At 41.1% G+C, this 24,831-nt stretch overlaps 1 protein-coding gene across 3 annotated transcripts in view; it reads left to right on the plus strand.

The window, feature by feature from the left end:
- Positions 1-24,831, plus strand: part of ZSWIM5 (zinc finger SWIM-type containing 5) — a 115,236-nt gene that overhangs the window by 28,699 nt on the left and 61,706 nt on the right. The window contains exon 1 of one of the 3 annotated variants that reach the window (XM_083742333.1): positions 17,198-17,246. The exons of 1 other annotated variant lie outside the window; for it this stretch is intronic. In XM_083742333.1, the coding sequence (XP_083598459.1) occupies positions 17,213-17,246 (34 nt within the window). In that variant the 5' untranslated portion in view covers positions 17,198-17,212. Of the gene's footprint in view, positions 1-17,197; positions 17,247-21,007; positions 21,055-24,831 lie in introns of those variants that run through there. One more of the 3 variants, XM_083742334.1, reaches the window with a different exon arrangement.

Genomic DNA, 24,831 nt, shown 5'->3' on the forward strand with positions numbered 1-24,831 from the left:
GTTTGGCTTACCTTGCATGACTTGTTTGTGGGGGCATAACACTACACAAATAGTATAGTTTTTAGCATTGTGGTGGCAGCAGAAGCAGGGAAGGAGCAAAGAGTCTACAATTTTTGACCTATGCACCAGTATATTGTGCGTTTACCTTTAAACTACAGACGTACCTCGGAAGTCGAACAGAATCCATTCTGGAAGTCCATTTGACTTCCAAAACATTCGGAAACCAAGGTGCATCTTCTGATTGACTGCAGAAAGCTCCAGCAGCCAATTAGAAGCTGCGTAAGCTGTGTCAGACGTTCATGTCCCAAAGAACGTTTGCAAACCAGAATAGTCACTTCCAGGTTTGCGGCATTTGGGAGTCAAAACGTTCGACTTGCAAGGCGTTCGGAATCCAATTCTGTATAGTTAAGTTTCACTGGTTTAAAGTGACATGCAAGCAAGGCCACATACTCTTTATCTAGTAACAGGAACATTCCCTCCAACCACTAGGAAAAGCTTACCATTAGAGAAATTTGGCTTCTGTTGTCTTTATTTAATCTAGTACACCAGTAAAAAATAATCCCTGGCTCTGTCAATATAAAAATTGCTGTGTTTCTTTTCGTTACTGTTCTTTCCTACAATGAATCTGTGTTTTGCTTAAGGCTGGAGGCACTTCTACAGAACTGCTTAATTTATATTTTAAAAAATGGGGAATTGGCCATTGTTCATCCATTCTTCATCCTAGTACCTCAGAAGTGGCACAAATATAAATCCTTCCCTCGTGATGGGTTCTATCACAAGAGTGACTTACTGGGGCACTTCCATAAATTAGAACTGTAATGTAAAAAGCAGCACTGATGTAGATTTGTCTCCACGCCTAATTAGCTTTTTTGGGGATGGTGGCTTCTGTAAATTTAGCAGTCCTGCTTTGCATTCTGTCATAAAAGAGTGAGTTAAAGATCTGGGTACAGGCCCAATTGCAGTGCAGAACTCATGCACTACATGCAAAGGTCCCATGTCTCTGGCATTTAATGGAGTTGGGAAAGGTTGCTGCCAATCAATGTTACCAATACTAAGTTAGATAAACCCATGATGTGGCAGGATGCTTTCTATCTGTGGGTGCTTCAGACATGGAAAGGAATCAGCAAGTCATTCCATCTCAAAATCTGTAAAGTTGTCTGTAATGTCAAGAATCCCAAAACTGACTTTCACATAGTATAAGGATAAAGTCCTTTTAACATTCTATTTTTCATCTTGCAAGATTTTATTGATTTTTTTAATTGAACTATTACTAGGAAGATTCAGCATACTGTACAAATGTTCTCTTTCTCTCTCCCCAATTCTAGTTATGGTGCATTTGCATTGTCTTTTGATTCCTTTCTTGTTTGTTTGCATGGTATTGTTGGCTGATTTCCAGTGGCATGGTTTGAATGAGAAAGAGAGATGTTCCTCACCTGTCAGTTTATTGTGTTTAAAAACAATAACCACACACAGACACAACAAAATCCAATTTGCTTAGTCACTTGTGAATAGTATTTTTTAAAGAAGGGAATAAATATATGAAAATAAAAAGTCTTAGATCATAATTTTTCAGTTTGGTAACTGAGTAGGTTTGTGTCTCAAGTAAAATCTGAAGCCTACTCAGATGTTTAAAAAGTCGTGGTAATTTTAATATGTTTTAGCATTTTAACTTTTATATGATTTTAAATATGGTTGTAGATTTTTCTTTATTTTCTTGTTTTACTGTTTTGTAAAGTGCTTTGAGGATTTTTATAATCAAGCAGTGTATAAATTTTATGAAATAAATAAATATGAGCAAAGTGTTCTCAAGTTATCACTCTTTCTGTTTCCCTGCAGTCTTTTAATAGGTCTGTTTTACAGGCCTGAGTGAGGCAACTGCCTTGGGTGGCAAATCTGAGTCATGTTTTCAGTCAAGATTGTCCGTTACTCATTTCCCCCATCATTTGGATTTTCTATTTTAGGTGCCAGTATATTTGGGTCAGATCTGTATACCGTCATACCTCAGGTTGCAAACACTGCGGGCTGCGTGTTTTCAGGTTATGGATTGCGCCAAACCTGGAAGTACCGGAATGGGTTACTTCCGGGTTTTAGCGCTTGCGCATGTGCAGAAGCACTGAATTGCATCATGCGCGTGTGCAGATGCTGTGCTGTGGGTTGCGAAGGTGCCTCGCTCACAGATCACATTCGCAGCCCGAGGTATGACTGTATAATTGTGAATTGTGTTAATTATGGTGGTTAGAGCCAAATATTTCAGAGTGAGACACATGAAAAATGTCGGAGTGAGTTCACCACCATTCACTTTAAGCTTTTCTGGATAGTTCTAGGGTCAGTAAGGTTTATTTTTTATGTTCATCAGTCCTTAGGGATAACCTCACATTTCTCTAAATACTGTATGTGGAAGTTGAGTAGTGTGAGTAAAGAACTCTTTTAATAGAGACAAACATGTGGCTTTAGGAGTTACTAAGGGCAATGTAAAAAGGTAGCAGAGATCCCCTGAAACTGAAAGCACTGAGATGCCCAAATATTGTAGAGTATTTTTCCTGGTTAGCCTGTGATTTCTAAGGCATAATTTCAAACTGTTTCTTTAGAATCTCATTGGTGAACCTGAACTAAATGCCAACTAATAGCTTGCATATTTTTTTGCTAACCTAGTTCATATTTTGATTCCCTTAATATGAAAAGGTTGTTTCCCTTCAACTGTTTTTGATTATTTGTTTAGTAATTTGTCTCTTGACTTTGTAAACATTATTCACAAGGCCAGGGTCTGTTATGGATACTGTTTGAATGGATGTATAATAATCCTCAGAGGTGATATTCATTATTATATTGAGAAGAATAATTGACTAATTTGAAGGCACAGGGAAAACTGAGGATAAACCATGGCTTTGCTTGCTATATTTGGATTCCTAGTGAGTTGTGAAGAGAGTCACGCACAGGGGAAAAAATGAAATACAAACAGCAACATGATAGACAGGACAGGATCCTGCCCTGTTAATAACCCCCCTGGTTTGGATTAACCAAATGGGTCTCTCATCTCAATATGTGGCGAGGCCTACTCTTTTGCTGAAGCCTGCTGCGCATTCTCACGCTTTGCCCCTCAATCCCCTTGCTTTGGAAGTTCAGCTTCAGTTGCTTCAGGGTGTGAATGTTGTGCATCTCGGCTTCCCTTTGCCCATTTGGCCTGAACTCAATTTTTAGACGCTCAAGCAGATGCTATCTTAATTTTGATTTAATAAAAGGTGGAACGGTTTCTAAACCCATAGTTTTGTCCAGTAAAGCTTATCTGAAACTATAATTAAGTGTGCAGTGAAAGAGCTTTTCTTTTCCTTTTTTTTTTAAAAAGAAGACTGTCAGATTACTTCAGACCCTCAGAAAAAAATATTAAGTTGCTAGCTTCATTAGTAATTAAATGTCCAATTACTGTATTTAATGTTTCTGCTTTGCTGAACTCTACAACTGCATTCATAAACAGCCCTAAGGAGGGCGTCTAATCTGGGCCATTGTTCTTCAAGTGGTTTGCACATGCAGAAAAAGAAAAGCGAAATCAACTCGACATATATAATATGGAAAGAAAGGGTGGGCAGGAGGGGCTGGGAAGGAAAGAGGAAATCAAACCAGTGTTCCTCCCTCACCAAGCTTAGGATTCTTGCCAAAACCCACAGAGAGCCCCTCAGGCCCCTCTCAAGCATCCAAATGTAATTTTCCACCCAGACAACACTCTCTCTTCTTCGTGTTCATTTTTCTTTTAAATTGAATGAATAGCAGAAACAAGAGGGAATGTTATAATAAAAGAGTAAAGTAACAACAAACAGCCTTGGTGTGAGTGGTGGTGGGATGACCATGTTTACAGCTCAGAATTTAAGCAGATATACAAGATAAATGAAGGTAAGGGGAATTGTAATCAAAATTGTTGGGGCCCACTGTGTGTGTTTGCTGGTGAATGTTTTCTGCGAAGTAGAGCAGGAGTAATTTATGAATATTCACTTGAGCTGAAATTAAATTCATTAAAGGGAGGGGCCCTGTTGAGGCCCAATTCACCCTCTGTCTTTTGTTTAGTTATGGCAACAGAAAGAGCTTCTTTGTGAATGTGTGAGCATGAGGGAGCATGTGCACGCATGTGAGTTGTGGCAGGGAAACATATTCTGGATGATTTGGAGACTGTGACAGAGAGGTTCACCCTGATGACCAAGCGCAAAAAGTGAGGCCAGTTCAATTTCTAGAGGAAGATAGTCCCTCACACTAAGTTCTCTTTTATTGATTTTGCCAGCTTTATTTTGTGTTGGATAAAGCAAAGCTGCTTCTTTGAGTTGGGTGTGTGTGTGTGTTTTCAAGATTTATTCAGTTTATGGTGGCCAGGTGATTTACCTTCTCAGTAACCTGGGACTGCAGAGATGGAGTGGAAAGAAAGCTCTTGGCCATCTGGTGAAAAGGGCAAATAAGGCTCTGGTGCATTAGCAGGTCTGCCTTTTGCCCCTTTATGTCTCAGAGACCTGGGAAGGCTCTCTCCTACCTCTCAAAACTGAGAACGATACAATTGCATGAGAGGCAACCCTGCACAGTGGAAGAAGATAAAGGAACTGGCAACTGTCTAAATAAATATGTCTTTAATTTGAAGCAAAAGTCTATTGAGTCAGAAATAGCTACATACCAGTTTGGCTGAAATAATTACCACATTCTATATTTCAGTTTTGGCTGCTGAATACAACTCCTTCTCCTGCTCAAGGATAAAAATTGGGCCTGCTCTGCAGATGGCAGCCCCCCTGTAGAGGGATAGTTTCCTTAATATCAAGCCAATCAAAGAAGCATTCAAGCCCTTTGTCATATGAGCATGGGTGGCTTCGAGTAAGGAGATCAGAGTCTTTACTGACTGCTTTCCCCCTTAGCATATTACCAAGTTCCTGTGAGCATGCTAGACAAAGGCTTCCCAGACAATGGACTGGTGATAGCTTCTCCTGCTTGTCTGGTGTGAACAATATCGCAATATCAATCTCTCGTTTCCCAGAAAGACAGACATTATATCAGGGGTAGGCAACCTAAGGCCCGGGGGCCAGATGCAGCCCAATTACCTTCTTAATCTGGCCCGCAGACGATCGGGAATCAGCGTGTTTTTACATGAGTAGAATGTGTCGTTTTATTTAAAATGCATCTCTGGGTTATTTGTGGGGCATAAAAGAAGAAGAAGAAGAGGAAGTTTGGATTTGATATCCCGCCTTTCACTCCCCTTCAGGAGTCTCAAAGCGGCTAACAATCTCCTTTTCCTTCCTCCTCCACAACAGACACTCTGTGAGGTGAGTGGGGCTGAGAGACTTCAAAGAAGTGTGACTGGCCCAAGGTCACCCAGCAGCTGCATGTGGAGGAGTGGAGACGCGAACCTGGTTCCCCAGATTACGTGACTACCGCTCTTAACCACTACACCACACTGGCTCTCGAGTAGGAATTTGTTCATTTCTACCCCCCAAAATATAGTCCGGCCCACCACATGAGGGATGTGGGATGGTGGACCAGCCCATGGCTGAAAAAGGTTGCTGATCCCAGCATTATATCAATGTATCAAGTACCAAAGTATTACCGGTGCCATTCACCAGTCTCTCTCTCTCTCTCTCTCTCTCTCTCTCTCTCTCTCTCTCTCTCTCTCTCACACACACACACATACACACACACACACACACACACACACACACACACACACACACCACAGAGTTTCTGTGACTGGATCCCAAAGAAGTATTTGCCTGAGTCTACTTAGAGGAATAACAAAATAAGACTTTGAAACAAAATGTTTGCTGAAATATTTCATTCTGTGTTGAACCATAGGCAAGGCATGTGTAGGTTGTTTAATTAAGTACATATTTAAAGCATAAAAAGTGCATGTTGCGTTCAAATTAATTTAAGTTCTCATCCTTTATATTTCTGTTCAGCAATATTTTATGCCTTAGGGAGTAATCCTACCCCCCCCCCCATGTTGATGTGGGTTGTGGGGTCTAGAGCTGGCGCAGGGGGAAAACAAGATAGCTGCCCACCCAGGTAGGGCTTCAGATGTGGTGATGGCTCTCCCAGCAAATTCTCTGGGAGGGATTAGGATTGCTCTGCCATCCATTTTAACATTCAATTACAGCTCCTTTCTTTAAGGAGGTGAAAACAGCAAATCTGCCTACACCCAGGATTTCTTTTCTGTTTGGTGAAAAATACAATTAAAAACAAAAAAGTCGGGGAAGACAGATGCACTCTTAATTTGGAGGTCCACAATTATTAGACACAGTCCTTCCCATGTTGTATATGCACATTGGTTAGTCTAACTCTCACTGTTTAAAATGAATATTGTAACCTCATTCAAATTTTAGTTTCTGTATCTCAAAAAATTTCCATTTGTTGATCATCTGTAATCAAGATTGGAGGGACTACATCCCCTTGGAATTGGTTTAGAATGTACATGTTCAAAGCTGAAGCTTTATTGAAAAAGAAGAAGAAGAATAGCAGTATCTCCCTGGCTGATGGCCTCCAGTTGCTTTCGACACCTGAGGGTGATGGGAATTGTAGTACAAAACAACTGGTGGGCAGCAGGTTGGAGCCAGAGGAGACTTCTGTAGATAAATGTTTGACACTGCATCAACAGTGTTTGCTAATGCTTAGAAGCCAGTGAGAGTCTTGGGGCCTTCTTTCTTTGTCTGCATATACACCATATATTTAAAGTACATTGCTTTCCCACCCCCACCCTAAAGGATTCTGGGAACTGTAGTTTGTTAAGGGTAGCAAGAACTGTAGCTCTCAGAATCCTTTTGGGGAAGCAGTGTGCTTTAAATGTGTGATGTATATGCAGGCTCCACCACTGAGCTATGGGTCTACAGCCATTTGGACATTAGCCACATTGTGGCAAGAAAGTTTGAGTTGGCTTGAATTGCTTTGTATAAGTCATCATTTCACTATTTTTTCATGGAAATAATAGTGATGTGTTTTAATAAAGTTGCTAGGGCTGCAGGAAAAAATACATAAGGGATACAATGCTCTTTATGTATTAAATACATTAAAGGCATGATAAAACTGCATACCAATTCAATTGGTGCATGCAATTGTATTTGTACCCTTTGATATTCTCTAGCAAGAAAGATTTATGATGGTATGCCATCAACACAGTCAACTCCTCTCACTCGATCACTGCTGCTTGATGTAGCTTCTACCAGAACATATATGTGAATACATTAATTCCAGAGGTTTTCAATTAACACCAGTGTTGTGGGGCTTAGTTGGGTAAATGAACTTTTACTTATTCCCTTTATGTAGTTTCTAATGTTGTTTTATTGTGGGTTGTAAACTTTTAAGAGTGGGTGCTTGTTCCTTTTTATTTTGGCTTCCAAAATGTCATGCAGTGATTTTAAGTAACTTTTGCATTATATATATTGTATAGTGCAGTGGTGTAGTGTGGGGGGTGCAGGGGGAGCCAGCAGCACCGGGCGCAACATCTGGGGGTTAGGGTTAGGGGGCGCAAATCCATGGGTTAGGGGGCGCAAATTGCTTGCCTTGCCCCGGGTGCTGACAACCCACGCTACGCCACTGGTATAGTGGGGTTGTGAAAGACTCCTGCCCCAAAGCCTGGGAAACCATGGCTTGTCATTGTAGACAATACTGAGCTAGGTTGACTAGCGGTCTGACTCAGCACATGGCAACTTCCCCAGTCTGATGTCTGTTGTGATTAATGTGAGGGATGAAGCCAGCTTGAGAAGTCTTCTGCTATTATTAGTTCCTCATTTCCATATTGTGGATTGGATTGAAGGATGGGTTCCATTTTCAGAAAGGAGGCTAGATTTCCCCTCCCCATTTCTGGATTCAGGTGTCTTACTTTGCATTGTGGTATACTGAAAAAGATGCAGTGCACTAGAAAGCAGAGCAAGCTCTGGACAAAACTGTATATTGCTTTGCAGTGCTTTGTGTGACTAAATTGTAGCATCACAGAGGAAAATGGAGAAGCTGTCATTGCTGGCTTACTGTGGGAGGATGGGAGGTTCAGCTTCCAAAGCTGTAAAAGGCACATCTCAAAGCAAGTTTAACCAAGCAACCTATTACAGTTTACTACATGGAAGGAATGATCTCAGAGCCTGCTGATAACTTTTGCGGTCCATGCAACAGTATGTAACAAGTCTGGTGATAAAACATTAGCTGGTTTACAAAATGGCCAGTGTCTCAGAAGAACAAAATGTAGGAGCAAAAGTGTTCTTTGCACTGAAAGTGGAGAAACACCCTGGTCTCAGCATTTCACAAATGAGGTCAGGGTGAGAGCCAACTCAGAGTTATGTAGGTGCAGTGGTGAAACTAACCCAGTGCTTCTGCTGGTTTTCTCACATGGCCCCAGCTTCATCACTGCCCTGTTCCATCCTTGTCCTTCCCTGGTTAATATCAACAAGACTGTTGCTGTTGAGAGGGTGGTGGCTCACCACTACCTTGGTCACCCCTGCTGAATTCATAGCAGAAGTGAGCTTTTAGCTAGGCACATGCTGCATTAATTCTCACAAGCAGGATCAAATAGCTGTTCTGGACTGGAGGCTACATGCTCCAGATAATCAACTTGAAACTTGGCTCCTATCTTTCAACTTTGCAATTCAGTACCTAAAACTGTTTCCTTGGAAGTCTTAGTAAAAAGCCGTTTAGAAGCCCAAGTGTATAATGTCTAGTGGATCACACTTATCTACATTCTTGTTGACACTCAAAGAGTACCAAGAGCAGGATTTTCATATGCAGAAGCCATAATTGATTCTTCTATCTAAAGAAAGACTTATTTTCCTGTGTAATTAATAATTCTGGCTTTATATTGTTTTCCACCAGTTTTTATTGTCACTCTTATTTTATATTGATTGATTGAATTTATATACCACCCTATACCCACAGGTCTCAGAACCGTTCACAGCTGGCTTGGGTGCTACATGTAGAAAGGCACGATCAATGAATGAATGAATGAATGAATGAGACCATGTTGGACTGCCTGGGAAACTTTCCACTTGCTGATCTTGGTAGTTCCACTGCCTAGAGATGTTTGGGGTGCTGGTGGCACAGGTGGAGGCATTCTTTGCAGCATCTCCTAGATTGTGAAATTTCCTCATCCACAGAGTGGCATTTTCTTTGTGTATTTCTCATGTTGAAAATGCATTTATTTACACTGACCTTTAACATCTGAGATACATGCTTTCATGATTACTGTGATTGTAATTTATTTTGAACTGTTTTTAATATGGAATTTTAAATTGTTGTAACCCGTCCTGAGACCTTAAAGTAGAGGGCGGAGAAGAAATCATAATACCAGCAATAATACTATAGCTACTGATTCAAACCAACTTGGAAATGCACACCTATATCATACACCTAATCTTTGGCCCTACTCACAATTGCAACCAGGGTTGCCTCCCCAGTGGTTGGTTCTCTGGCCAGGTGTTCCAAGGTATAGCTAGATGGCTAGTCATCAAGGGGAGATAGTTTGTTTTTCCCCTCGAAGGCTGCATCTCTTCTCAGAACTTTTTCCTCTTCTGCCTTCTAGCCATTGGTGAGAACAGGATCTGTCTTCAAATTTGCACATTCTCTGCTTAGCAGCAACTAATGTACTTGCACCTACCTTTTGCATTTTGCAGTCAACAAATTTGCTAGGTAGGAAGTAAAAATAATACGTGTGCAGTGCCTCAAGCAAAGCCCTGCCCTTCCTAGCACACTCTTGAGATCTTGAGAGAGAAATAATGTATTTGGAGGAAAGAAAGAAATAGGAAGAGTTGTGCTTATGTGTACCTGGATGCTTAATATTTTGTTGTTGTTGTTGTTTTAAAAATATAATTGAGGAGAAAACCAGGATTTCACTTTGGCAATGATTCACCTGGGACAGGAGACAGAAAATTGGAACTGCAGTAGGTGAATGGTGACAGTTGGAGAGTATGTGATAAGACATGCCAATAAATCCCTCTGCCTGCTACAACAGATAGCGTAAGCTGGTGAATGGTGACAGTTAAGGTCAAAGAGCCCCAAATTAATATTAAAGTGTTAGCACAAACAATTATTTTGTGTTGACATTTGTCACCTGGAGAAGAGAGATATAACCTAAGATTTGCAACAACCTTCAGAACTTTATTTTGAATCCTAGGTTAGGCGTTCACCCTGGTTAGTGATAATAGTGGTGAATATCCATGGTTCAGGGTAGGGAACTATAGCCATGGTTGAGGATGAAGAAATCCATGTGTGAGAAGGGAGGGGCTGAGAGGGAGTTCATAATCCTAAAATCTCATACTTCATTCCAGTCATCTCTCTTAATTTGTTTAACAAGTTGCCAACTTCTGTAGTCTTGCTCTCTATTTTGTAGTATGCACGCTGCTAGTGATATATGGGGAAAACTGAGCTGAATGTTTACAAAATACTATTTTGTCGGGGTCATCATTTTATTCTCTTTATAGTTTAAATATTACTCAAATGTGGTCAACATGGATGCTGCTTCACAAGTAGGTGCCAGAGGGGTAGCTGTGTTAGTCTGTTGCAGCAAATAAACAACGAAGCGTCTTGTGGTACTTTAAAGACTAACAAATTTATTCTAGCATAAACTGTCATGAATTATAGCCTGCTGCCCTGGGTGCATGAAGTATTACCCTGAGTTACAGGAAGATATACAAATCTGGGGCGGATTCCAAGCAGTAGGGTCAGAAGGAAAATGCAGAAAGCACAAGCAGTGATAATCGTGTAATTAACACACACCGTGTAATTCACACACACACAAAAACAGTTGCTATTGATAATATAGATACCCTGGCTTTGGTAATCCAATTAACACATTTAATGTGATTTTTAAAACACATTTTGTCCAGAATCATTCCGCAAGCATCTAACCTCTTGATGAATTGTAATTCAGGAGTTCCATGTTGTTGTCTTCCTGTGTTCAATGCACTGCAGTTCCTTTGTTCAAGGATGAGGACTCTAAGGTCGGTTGCAGAGATATCTTCAGATCAGTTGCTCTGCCATGGGCATTTGCAAGGCCCCACAACTTGCCAACATGTTTACAGCACACTTGGGACACCACTTTCTCAACCCCTGTCCCCAAAGGCCTTTCCTGTACTTGAGATACACCAATAACATCTTTCTCATGTGAACTCATGAACATGTGAACAATTCAGCCAAGACTTCAGTCATGCACCCCACCATAGGAGCCAACTCCTAGGGGCCAAGATGGCTTCAGCCCCCCATAAAATATTTGAGGGGGCCAAACTCCCACAAAGTTGATAAGATTGCCATTCAAATGGTGTGTGTGCACTGTGTCATGTGATCGATTATGTGTGGCAGGGCTTACCTGGGCCCCCAATATTTTATTCAAGTTGGCACCTCTGCACCCCACTTATCAATCTGGCGCCTAGACCAGTCCACTGAAGAGGTTCATTTTCATGAACAATTATTGACACTACAGCATGTATACATGCAACTTAACTACATGGGTGTATGCAGTAATGACATGTATTGCATATTGGTTCCTACATGGAAAATGTGTGGCATGCAGGAATTAGTTACATCTGGATTGGCCTTGAGAAGGTGCAAGGATCCATGTGTTTGCCCAGTTTTTTGTCTGAAAAGCTAACCACAGGTTTATTAAATGCTTTTAAAAGCAAATATCAGATGTGTCTGGCCCTTCCTTTAATCCTCCTTCTTAAGCCAACATGTATAAAAGTGCCAGTCATATGTTCCTGTGCACTAGCCAGCATAGTAAATGGTTTTATTTATGCCTGGGGAGGTTCAGCCAAAAGATATAAATCCCATAAAAAGTATAAACTGAACCATGGAAATAATAAACTTCAAATTCATGGAATTTATAATGTTCCGCTAATGGGTAAAAAATATGTTTAATGGCTGCTGAGTGATACTTGGCTGAAAACATAAGACTTAAAGTTTTCTTAACTTGCCAATGATATTTCAGAGACTTTCTCTATTCCCCTGGCGTGTGAATTCCCTGCTGTTGAATGCTGGAAATACGCTTCTTATCTCCATTAGTACAATGAGCAGATAGGATTTCAATATGTAGCTTTGTTCCATTTCCTTTGGCATTTTGTAGTTTCACCTGTCCTATTCTTTGTTATGCTTTGCACAGCATGGCCTTTAAGAATAATTAGGTTTGGGTTACAAATCCTGCTGGAAAAATTGCTTTGAAAGTTATGAGGTGAGAAAATGATAATAGAGTTGGAGCTCATGCAATCCAAGAACCCCTTAAAAGAATGAAACATATGGATAGTTTGTGTAATGCACAGTTTGCAGTTATTGCAAAATGTGGCTCTGTAATAGCTCAGCAGGGGCAACTGAAGGGAGGGCTGTAGCTCAGTTTTTCATGCAGGTTTCCATGTTCAATCCTCAATTTCATTAGATAGGGCTGAGAATGACTCCTAGTTGAAACCTTGAAGAGCTGCTTTCAGTCCTAGACAAATACAGTGGTACCTCGGGTTACATACACTTCAGGTTACATACGCTTCAGGTTACAGACTCTGCTAACCCAGAAATATTACCTTGGGTTAAGAACTTTGCTTCAGGATGAGAACGGAAATCGTGCAGCGGCGGTGCAGAGGCAGCAGGAGGGCCCATTAGCTAAAATGGTGCTTCAGGTTAAGAACAGTTTCAGGGTAAGAACAGACCTACAGAACGAATTAAGTTCTTAACTCAAGGTACCACTGTACTGAGATGAACCAGCGGTTTGACTCACTATAAGGGAGTTTCTTATGTTCATTATAGTCTGACTCTTACTGAAGCATGAGTAATCTAGGCATATCTCTTATTAATTCCTCTAATAATGGCATGTCTTCTCTTTTTGTTGGGAATCTGAATGAGCATGGTTGTACCATGACATTTGTTACTTGGTTCTACTAAGCATTTATTTAGCGTCAGCTATGTGCTGCAGACACTGCTGGGATTTTGAGCTAAGAGAGTCTCAAGAACCTGGCAGCAGATAATGCCCATTGTGTATAAGGCTGCATTTGGCCTGACCTAGACAAACTGCTCAATGATGTAGTAAAACCGTTCCTGGGCTGTGTGGTCGTGTATTTAGTAGATATATTTAAAAGAATAAACTAGCAGTATCTCTCCCCTCTCCCTTCCCCTGAAGTTACAACTTAAAACCTTATTGTTTTCATTTTTATGCTGCCTTTTATAAAAACAATCTCAAGGTGCTTCATCATAAAAAAGATAAAAAAACAATAACTATAGCAGTGATGCAGTCAGGACAAACTCAACATGCTGGCATTAATGGCCAAGATTTTAAGGTAAAGGTAAAGGTACCCCTGCCCGTACGGGCCAGTCTTGACAGACTCTGGGGTTGTGCGCCCATCTCACTTAAGAGGCCAGGGGCCAGCGCTGTCCGGAGACAGTTCCGGGTCACGTGGCCAGCGTGACAAAGCTGCATCTGGCAAGCCAGAGCCGCACACGGAAACGCCGTTTACCTTCCCGCTGGTAAGCGGTCCCTATTTATCTACTTGTACCCGGAGGTGCTTTCGAACTGCTAGGTTGGCAGGCGCTGGGACCGAGCAGCGGGAGCGCACTCCGCCGCAGGGATTCGAACTGCCGACCTTTCGATTGGCAAGTCCTAGGCGCTGAGGCTTTAACCCACAGCGCCACCTGCGTCCCGGCCAAGATTTTAGCAAGTGCCAACAACCAAGAGCTGTAGATCAGGAAGGCTTGGAAGTTGACTGTTGTTTGCACAAATCTTTGGGAGAGCCAGACTTTAACCTTTTAGTTGGATTTCTTGCACAGAGACAGAATCTACATTTGTCTTTGTAATAGTGGCCCTCTGCAAACCATGTGATATGAAATTTTGTAAGGAAAATGGAGACTGGAGGAATCATAGAAGGAACTTTCTCTTTGATGTATGGGGCTCTGAAAGATTACTAGGCTTTGCCTTCTGATTTCAGGATTTTCTAGAATAAACTGCACCTTTCAGCCAACATATTGGGTAAAAAAAAGCTGTATTTTTAAAAGTAAGATGCTTGCTAGCGCATAAGTAAATTCCTATATAATCAATACACGTCATAGACTATACTTAACCCCATCATCTGTATCCCTTTTATATCACAGTTCTGCTAAGCAAATGTGCAGTTTCTTCTAAAGTAATGCTAATGCTTATGGCTATCACTTTATAACTTTTTGCTAGCACGATTATGCTTGGGAAATGCATCAATCATTGCTTGTGCTGCTTTACCCTCTTGCTGTTCTTGGGTATGAAAAGCTTATTCTTGGTCTTTTCCTTGTCTGGATTCTGGCAATTTGTTGAGCCTTGCTGACCCTAATAGCCTGCGCCTTGCCTTCTCTCCAACCGAAGCAAAGATGCAGCAATTTGCTTAATTTTTGTGTTGTGCTGTTATTTTGCAAATTGGTCAGCCTATAAGCAAAGATGATAATAAAGGCATTATTGTCAACTTGGTCTGTTCTGTTGCTAACATAATAATGCCATTTGTGATTTTGCTTTGCTGTATGAGTAACAATATGGGTCTGGGTGTTGGCTTTTCTTGCTGCAGCTTTAAAAATTTGAATATTTTAAAATAATGCTAAAAAGTACTTTTTTGTGACATTTGACTGTTTACTTTCCACTCTCATTTTATACCTGGAGCTTTATGTTCTGGTGACTTTGCATCAAAGTGAATAACAGCTGGAAGCCCATTTTGACCAGGTTTTTGTGAGGTGGAGGGTGCAGGGTAGGTCCCAAAAGAAGATAAAAATACCGTTGGCTGGACACCGTAATAAAACTTAGAAAACCAGGGTGACTGTTTAATATTTAATGAGAGAAAGGTGTTCCTAGTCTGGTACTGAGCAAGCCTATTGGCTTAAGTGGGAGCGTGATACTTTGCACTACTGAAGTTTTTTTGAGATTTCCAGGGCCCCTAAAAGCATATTATTTTACATTTTGAATTTTAAAATTCTGTTAAACTTACAGTGTAAAAATGGAAAAGTAAGGGTAGGCTAGCAAACTTACGATATCCAACTCCCATAGATGGTGACACTATGTGTAAATGTACCTACTTATAGTTGAGCTCAGTTGTTAGATATGTTTTCAGTAAATTATAATAATGTGTAGATTTGTAATAAAACCTCAAAGAAGCTGACAAAAAAACAAAAAACAAAACAAAAAAGAGGTATTTTCAACAAATAAAAACCAACAACAAACAGATTAAAACACATGTAACTTCTTATGTCTGAATAGGCTTGCCTAAACAAAAATATTTTAGTAGGTGCTGGAAAGAGTACAGTGAACATGCCTGCCTGATGTCAATAGCCAGGGAGTTCCAAAGTTTAGGTGCTGCTCAAAGACTTATTTCTTAAAACTGCAGGACGAGTATTATGTGGCACCTCTACCAGTGCCAGTTCTGCAGATTTAAGTGATTGAATGGGCAAGTATGGGATGAGGTGATCCCAAAAGTAAACTGGTCTCAAGCTATTAAGGGCTTTATATATACTAACAGTAACACCTTGAACTTGGCCAGGCAGCAAATTGGCAGCCAGTGCTGTGCTCTGAGTGGAAGTATCATGTGCTGACAACTCCTCACTGCTGGCAGAAGCCATTCTGCAGTAATCAGAACTGCTTCTGCATCAAGTGTACATTAATCTAACCTGGGCAATGTTCTCTTCGTTGCAGTACATGGAGACCTAGGTATGTGCTTCCACTGAAGAAATGATCACCAGCTTGGTCAGCAGCCATTCAGTACTGGCATTGCCAACCATCTGTTTAGTGGGTTTGGACCAGGAGGAGCAGGGTTTAAATCCCCACTCAGCCTTGAAACTCACTGGGTGACCTTGGGCCAGTCATCATCTCTTAGCCTCCCCTACCTCACAGGGTTGTTGTGAGGATGAAATGGGGAGGAAAACCACATAAGCCACCTTGAGCTCCTTGGAAGATAAAGGTGGTATATAAATGTAATAAATAAGAAATAAGAAATAAATAGAGCTTGATAAAGATGTAGATTTTTCACGTAATCTGCAAAGGCCCTAACAATAATAATATTTTCTGCAATTTAGTGTAACAGAAAAAGACAGGACAATCTAAACTGACCACCTTACATAGAGTCACTTTGCCTATAGAACAACCATGTTCATTTTTCTTCCTGATAGTAAAACCACCTCGGCCCCTGCGGCCAGGGATCAGACAGGGCTTTGCTGTGTCCCTGATCCAATTTTAAAGGTTGTTGTGATTTAAGTTTGGCATGGCCCTGGAAGCTTAGCTTAATTTTTAAAGCGCCCAATGTGAATAATTCCCCTTTGAATACAGATAGAAAGAAGGGATATTGATTTAAAGCTTTAAAGCGGGTGGTTATGGATTTAAAGAAAGGAAAGAAAGGCAGGGGGAGCTTTAATGTTGGAAGAGCTGGCAGCCTAAGTATTTGTCTTTTGCAAAGAGGTTTTTTGCTGAGCACTGTGTAAGGGTGAGGGAAATTGCAATTGTGTTTGAAGTCTGGTTGGCTGGCAGCTGGAAGCCAGCTGTGGGGGCACTCCCTGAATTGTGGTTTTCCCATTCACATAGAAATGTTTGATATAAACTCACAGGCCTCCATGTAAGTGAAGTTAAGTGAATTATGTTGGCTTCCTGCAGGGAGACTATAGAGTTGCTCCAGCTTTCTGAACCCTTCTTGTTAGCCTAATCCAAAGAGTCTGAATGAAATGAAGCATAGGAGGAAGGGAGTGGGAGAAATTAGATTTGTTTTCAGGCCTGTCCTGGCTGCACCTTTGTGCTCAAAGTGGTATTAGTGGAAAAGGCATTAGAGCAGCAGGCTTAGTTCAGGGCAACTGGAAGGACAGTTCAGAGGTTAGTCAAGTCCTGCCCAGTAGCTTGCGGGAAAGCTGCAGCATTTTTCAGCGTAGTTGATCTGTCAGCAAACTGGTGAGATGACTCTGTAACCCTGCTTTCTGAATTACAGAGGTGCTTGTATTAACCCCTTGCTCTGGTAAAGCTGTGGTCACATATACTTGATGTGAAAAGAAGAGGCAGCACCTTTGCACTACATTCTGCAGCAAGAAATAAATCCTATTGAATTCAGTGGAGCTTACTCCTGGATTAGGATTGCTGCCCTGGATATTATGTCTTCCCTTGTAAATCTTCCAGACTGATTCTATTGCACAGCAAATTGTGAGGGGGAAATAAGTCCATGTTCATTCCTACTTCTGGATCAATGGCCATGATCCAGTGAACTGTGAAAAGATGTTTGATGACCTCAAAGGGTTTTACAGCTGAATTCTATGAATGCCTACTAAAAAAGAAGGCTTACCGCTCCTTGGTAAGTACGCATAGGATTGCACCTTTGCCTTATTTTGTGAAACAGCAGTTCCCCAGCTGTATGCTACATTGCAGACTGACAACAATAATTCTGAAACATTGTGACAAGGCAAAGAAACTGTTTTTAAAAAGCCAAATTCTACTAGGGTAACAGAAGACGTTTGTTTCAGCCTAGGTAAAAGTCTCTGCCATTGTTGCTGAATACTGCAGTGATCATTGTGGAACGCTGAAGATAATGTTTTGCAGTATACATAATTTTAAACATACATAAAAGCTATCCAACACATTGGATTTTCAGTCCTGTTTCAGATTTCTTTTTACTACTAGTTTATGGATTACACTACTGTAAGTCCTTATACTGTTTCCTGCTTTGGTTGCAATACTGCATTGTCATTTTTTTGTAGCAGTAACTGAACACTGTGGCCATCCTGTAAAAAACAACAACATTCTTCTACTTGGACCTTTCTGAGAAGGTTCATCCCTTTCCTGTCATTCAGATTTTGCAAATTGCCTGTGATGTATTTTCTTCCCAGCTGAATTTATGGGTTGGAAGCATAAAAAGCTAGTGTTTCAGAATGTCGATTTTGCGATTTAAAACAAAAGTTTAATGGTTTTGAGGACTAGGAGCTTCTCATCTCAATAGGTCTAATGCCAGAGCCGGTTTTCATACAGAGTTCCCACTTGGCCTTGAGGAAGAGCCATAGCTCAGTGGTACAGCATTTGCTTTGCATGCAGAAGGGCTCAGGTTTATCCCTGATATTTCCAGATAGAACCATAGATTTAAAGAGTTTGAAGGGATCCCGAGAGTCATCTAGTTCAACCCCCTACAATTGAGGCATAAGACTGGGAAAGTCTTATTTCTGAACGAAAAAGAGCTATTTCTCGTCAGTGTAAACCAGCTTTCCCCAAACCCTCTAGATGTTTTGGACTACAGCTCCCATCATCAAACCATGATGGCTTACTGTTTCAATAGCTTAATGTTGAGCCAGCTGGGCAGGAACTGCAATATCCTCTTCTACTTCTTGGTATGATGGGGAAATGCTTGTTGCTTCTATCACCCAGTGTTGGAAGAGTACTTAGCCTCCCCCTTCTGAGTGATGAGGTTCTATTCTTTATTTGCTACTCAAGTAAATAGTGAATAGAGCTTCCCATTTTACAGCAAAATGCTTAAATAAACTTCATTTGTATGAAATGAATGCTAGATAAAGCTTCCCATTAGTTTAAGCCAGAGATTTTCAACCTTTCTGGGTCCACGGCTCCCTTGACCAACTACATTCTTTCCATGGCATCCCTGTGGGGCTCAGGAGCCCAGTTATGTCACCCCTTGCCTTCAACAAACAGCTGTACAAACCTTTGGGAGACAGAGATGGGAGAGGGCCTCAGAGGAGGGAGGGAAGGAAAGCAGGACAGAGGCCAGTGTTGCCCATGGCACCCTGACCATCATTCAATGCACTCCAGGATGCTGCGGCACAATTGTTGAAAACCACTGGTTTAAGCCTTAAAATTTAAGGAAATTAGTCAGCAAGAACGAGGAAAACATTGTCACAGGATAGCACATCATTAATAAAACAATATTTACTGCTTGGAAAACTATTCCGGGGGTTGCCAGCAAGGTGCCCAGGGTTGCATATGTGCCCACAGAAGCCTTCCCTGGTGCACGCGAGGCCACCTCTCCTTCAATTAAAGTAGACTTGAAGGAAGCATTCTGTTGTAACCCGTAGAATAGGCTGCAGGGAGTGGAGAGAGAGAGAGAGTCCCACAACACTTTGTTCCATTTGCTAATCAGCTCATGAGCCCAAAAAAGTTGGTGGTCTGTTCTTTAATCTCTTATCATACATTTGTTTAAATGATGACACCATGTGTATATTATGCCCATGGGGTTGGAAAATAAGGCCAGGAAGACCCTCATACAAATACTGTAACAGCAGCAGCATGGCTCAAACTTAATAAGATTAACAAAATCTATTTTCCTGCTGGACTGAATTAGGGTACCATATGCTTAAATATATCTAATTGCCCAACCTGATGCATATGTGATGGATGTATAGAAAACATATACTAAGCCTGCTGTCGCTTCTAAAATGCATCAATAGTGTGGTTTTCCAAAAGTGAACATCTCACATTTTTAAATTGTTTTAAATATGAAGTTGGAAACTAAGAGTTAGAAATGGAAAATCTCTCATTCCTCTCCTAAAAATTTGTGCTGACATATTACCTTAAAACACCAGAGTTAACATCCCTGCAGTGTTGGAGTAACCTAATGCTTTTGACGCAGCACTATGTATGCTTCTTCCTAACACTTATTTGCTGGTGCAGCAAGTTCTAGGATTCCGCTTAAGACAACTTTTCTGTTATAGAACCTTATGAGTTCTGGACCATGCTGAGTGAAATCTGAGTTCAGGCAAAATCCGCCTGTCTTGAGATTTCCTGCCTTCATTTTAAAAGAATTTGCAGACTATACTAGACATAACCTCAGGTCACCTACCCCATTTGTTCCGAACAAGGAAAGTACAGGCTGAGGAAGATTGAGAAAAGAAAAGGTTTTCAGCCAGGGTAAACAGTAGTCCTGTTCTGTATTTCCCCGCTCCCCAATTCTGCACAATGCCGTCTCTTTCAATGAGTCTTTTTGTTGTTATAGTCATTAGTGTTGAAAACCACTCTCTTAGACTGCAATCCTACATTCAGTTTCTTGGGCTTAAGTGACATTGAACTCAATGGACTGGCTTTTGAGTAGACATGTGTAGGATTCATTTATACTTCAAGCGAGGTCAAGTTGTGCGGACACACTGATGTGAATGCTGTATTGGCTCCACCAGTGTGTCTGTGCTTCACTGCCAATCTGCTTTTCACCTCACCATCCAGGTAAACTATAGTACAGCTGGGGTGGGGTGGCAGCTCTGCCCCACTACACTGGCCGCTACTGAAAACAGTTCCTGAAAAACAAAGATTGCAATTTGTTTTAATTTGCATAAGTACATAATTGTGAAGGTTTTTAGTTCTGCTTACATACATGTACATGAAGCCTATAGCAAAGGAATTGTTAATTTCAAATCAGTATGTCAAATTCAGCTCCTTTATGCTTTCTTAGGGTTATCAGGTCACAGTGGTGCAGCAACAGTGGTAGCCGTAACTAACAAAACTTGCCCTTTTGAGGCAAAGGAAGGGAATATTTGTCTAAATTCTAGTTCAAACGGCCTCATGACCCATTGCCTCCTTGTCTCTCAGCCCTTAGCCTTCCAGCCTTCTCAGTTTGCCCATCTTGTGCAAATAGAGTTCAGCCTGCTACTAGGCCCAATGTGAAATTTGGCCTCTGCCCAGTGCCTCTATTTTTTCAGCTCCATTTGTCTAGTACCCAAATTTTCCCCAGATTCCTTCTTTTAGCCCATTGTGTATTTTGTCTCTCTTTCTTGAGCTACTCTGCCTCTTCCCAATACTTCCTAAAAGTCTCTTCGAACATACAGCTTCTAATATTATGTTGTTTCTCTCCTTCCCTTTCTTTCTTGCCTCTGTCTTCCATGCAAATTTAACAGCATTGCTCTCTGACCAATTGCAATGTTCACACCACCATAGCCAATCAGTGTCCAAGGCTTTGCTGCTGAAAGCACAATACAACATATGGGTAGGGTGGGGAGTCACACACACACATAAAATTTCCTAAGATCCAAAAACCATTGGGTTAAAAGAATTGAGGCACGTACATAGGGAGCTTGCTTACAACATGTGCCATGCAACCATTCTGTCGCTTAATCTTTCAGTCCCAGTCCTCTTCCTCTGCATGTTCAAAGTAATACTGAAACTTGAAGACAGCAGTGAGTATCTAGCTGCCTGCTGCTTTCTTGTTATGCTTCAATTTGGGTGGGCAAGTGTGGGATGGCACAGAAAGGTTGATAGGTGGAGAATGTGGAGAGGGAGAGGACAAGTAGACTCTCCACATCCTGAATTGAATTTTTGTGGTTTTTACAGAGTACCCCACACTTTAATAATAGAACCACTTGTGTGTGTCTCTGTGATGTACAGAGAGCGAGTTCATAAGGCCACACTTGGTTGTATATTAGTAGTTCATACTTTTCGGTCTATTTGAAAGTAACATTAATTATTAACCTGGAATAAGTGACTTCAAATTGTGCTGTACATGATCAGGAGGTACAGCTTTCTGATTAGTGCTTTAACATGAGTGCCTTATACAAGGGCTAGCCAACCTGGTGCCCCCCAGATGTTTTGGACTACAACTCACATCAGCCCCAGCCCTGGTCAAGGATGATGGGAATTGTGGTCCACAATATATGGAGGGCATAACATTGGTTAGCTGTTTCTTACTAGTTAACCTCAGTTATAGCACCTGACCAACAGTCTCCATCGGAAAATCTTAGGCTTTAAGAGAAGAAAGAAAGACTTGGTCCTATTTTGTTCTGTGTTTCTGGTCAGTGACTTGGGGTTGGCTTTCCTTCTAAATCCATGTTAACAGGGCAAAATATAATGCTTGATGGTATTTGGAGTTTGAATGTTTGTTAATGAGGGTGAGACTTACAGTGGTACCTTGGTTCTCAAACTTAATCCATTCCAGAAGTCCATTCCAAAAGCAAAGTGTTCCAAAACCAAGGCATGCTTTCCCATAGAAAGTAATGCAAAATGGATTAATCTGCTACAGACTTTTAAAAACAACCCCTAAAAGAGCAATTTAAAATGAATTTTACTATCTAACGAGACCATTGATCCATAAAATGAAAGCAATAAACAATGTACTGGAGTCACAAAATCAATCAATCAATCAATCAATGAATCAATCAATCAATCAATCAATCAATCAATCAGTAGCTGAACTGGGTTCCACACAGTCACAAAAACAAAACAAAAAGAGTAGCAAAAACAAAAATGCATAATAAATAGAAAAAGCAGACAGACCTCCACGTAACACTCAAAATAGAAGTGTGACACTCAAAACGGAGCACGTTCGACTTCTAAAAAAAGTTCGCAAACCGGAACACTTACTTCTGGGTTTGCAGTATTTGGGTTCCAAGTTGTTTGAGTACCAAGGCATTTGATGTAACAAACATCCTCAAATCATTGTTATCTTGTGTTATAGATAAAATGTTGGGAGCTGATTAAAACCATTGGAATGCTAATAGGGAAGAAACTTTATGGAGCAAGACTAGAATAAGTATCTCCTCCCTCTGTCCCACTCCTACCCCACTTTGACAACATTCAGATTGGGAACAGGCACCTAATACTTGTTCAGTAGTTTCATATTGCCCTCTGTATCTACCTGAGGAAGACAGATCTGGAGATGTGGAAAATTAATCAGAAAATCCCAATAACCTATAAATCATCTGAGTGTGATTAATGGTTCTAGGAAGTGAAAGGTGGTGAGATGGTAGCTTGGGTTGTCTTGCAAGGCTAGCAGTTTTTCCATGAGAGCAATTAGTTTCAGACATTGATCCAATAGATTATGTAAGCCAAAAAATTGATGCTTGCTTGCATTATAAGGTTTTTACCACTGTACTAAATTAGGTTTGCAGGCAGAGTGGTGCTGAAAGGCAGTAGATTACATATGCAACCAATTTTCTCCTGGAGATGCAACAGAGGGGAGAGGCCATGAGAGGAAGCCAAGATTTATCAGTAGGCCTATCATAGGTTAGAAGTATTAGTGCTGTGGGCCCTTGCCTTCTGATTTCTTACATCAATAAATGGAAAGTGCCTCTGCTGAGTAATGCAGATTTGTAGCCATCTAAGTGTATAAAAGATATTGCAAAAGTCTTAACTGGCATAGAATTTTTTTTGGAATCTTTTAGAGGTTTTTTTTTTGCACTAATTGCATGTGGAAGTTTATATGACATCTGTAACTTACATTTAAATTCACAAATTCTCCTTTTCCTCCTGTGGTCAGCGACCAAGTTGTCAGCTGCCATCATGGGAGAGGCCAACACCTGGAAACATTTTGTAAGTGGTTTGTGAAAAACTCTTATTTGTATAGCTTCACCACTGACCATGTATGGCATTTTTGAAGCATTAGTTTTCTTTAAAGGGTTTTTAATTCTGGCTCCTAAGCATGAAAATGAACTTTTGTAAAACCTAAGATCAGAGGGCAAGGGGAGAGATGCAGGCAGGATCCCCCATACTTTGTGGTTGGAATTTAAGGAGAATTGGGAGCGGGGATTGGAATCTTCTTTGCACAACTCTAGGTGAAACTAATTGAATCAAATATACAGGCAATTCCCCACTTACATGGGGGTTACATTCTGGCACACATAAGTGAAAATCGGGTAAGTGGAGAGCACCCTCTAAACACCCTTTAAATACCCTCTCTGCAGCTTTCTCTCCAATCCAGATGAAAAAGACCATGGCAAAAATATCCACAACTGAAGTTGAAGCTCTGGGGCCAGCCGGAGGCTGGAGGACGCAAAGAAAAGTGGCTGCTGCACCACAGCGCACATCAGCTGTTAGGTGGGGAGGCTGAGCAGCCTAAACAAAACACCGCTGCACCTCTAGTCTCTTCTCTGCCCTCAGTGAAGTCCTCTTTGGGCTCCGGGAGGGTCTTCATGTGAGCCACAAGGATTCTCCATCTATCGCCCTCTCATTTCCTGGTATAAATTAAATTATTTAATTATACCCCATAAGCTTCTGAAGGAAGGAAACATTGGTTCTAATGGAAGGAAAGTATATTGAGAGCGTGTACTGCAGATTGCTTACACTTAGGTACTCCTAAGTCCAGTATGTAGATCTGCTCCTGCACCTTAGACAGGGCTTTGTGATGATGTGCTAACCTCCTTGTTGTAACAATAACGCCTCCTGTGGGGAGATATTCTCAAAGGGATTTAGTTCTTTTCTGTTTAGCAGAAAGTACATCCTCAAATCGCTCTGAGGGCCACTTAAAGGTTTTTATCAGTTCAAGAGCTGCTTTTACCCTATTGAACATGGGAAAGCATTTTTGTTGCCATTTGAACATAATGGTGCTTTTCTTAAAATAAATAAATAAATCTTTAACTTTCATTTTCTGTCTGTAGCATGCAGGCTCCCTCTCAACATCTCGGTTCATGCTTCCTCCTTTTCCCCCATTGCTCATCTTCTCTTCTCTCTGCACCTCCATCTTTGTTTCCCCACTTTTGTTTCCCCACCAACAGGTGTCTCAACATGGATGCTTGAAGGTGGGGTGTGCAGCAAGGTGTTTCAGGACAGAGCTATGTATGGCATACAACCTTCCCTGTGACCCCTAAGCTACCCTGCTGTCTTCAAGTGCAGGAGAGGATGCTGCCCCATCACCAGTGGTGAAGTAAGGTTCAGTTGCCAGCCCAGGAGGCTTTTGTGCATGAGACTGGGAAGGCATCGTCCTGTCCCTTCGCCATAGGCTGGTCAGCATCAGTTTCCCCTTTGTAAAATGGAGGATAGCTATGAGTAATCACTCAGGAGCTATTGGTAAGGTGGCTAGAATAAATATTGTTAAACCCTTCACCAATTAAGCCTTACTTTCTGTGTATTAATGATAACCAGTGGTGGTTATTGACACAGATTAAAATATTTGTGCCAAGGTATCCTATACTCTGTACCAAGAAAAGCTGAAATCTGCAGTCCGTAATTTATACAAAGGGCTA

Source organism: Podarcis gaigeae (assembly GCF_964106915.1).
Source record: "Podarcis gaigeae genome assembly, chromosome: 6".
NCBI lineage: Eukaryota > Metazoa > Chordata > Lepidosauria > Squamata > Lacertidae > Podarcis > Podarcis gaigeae.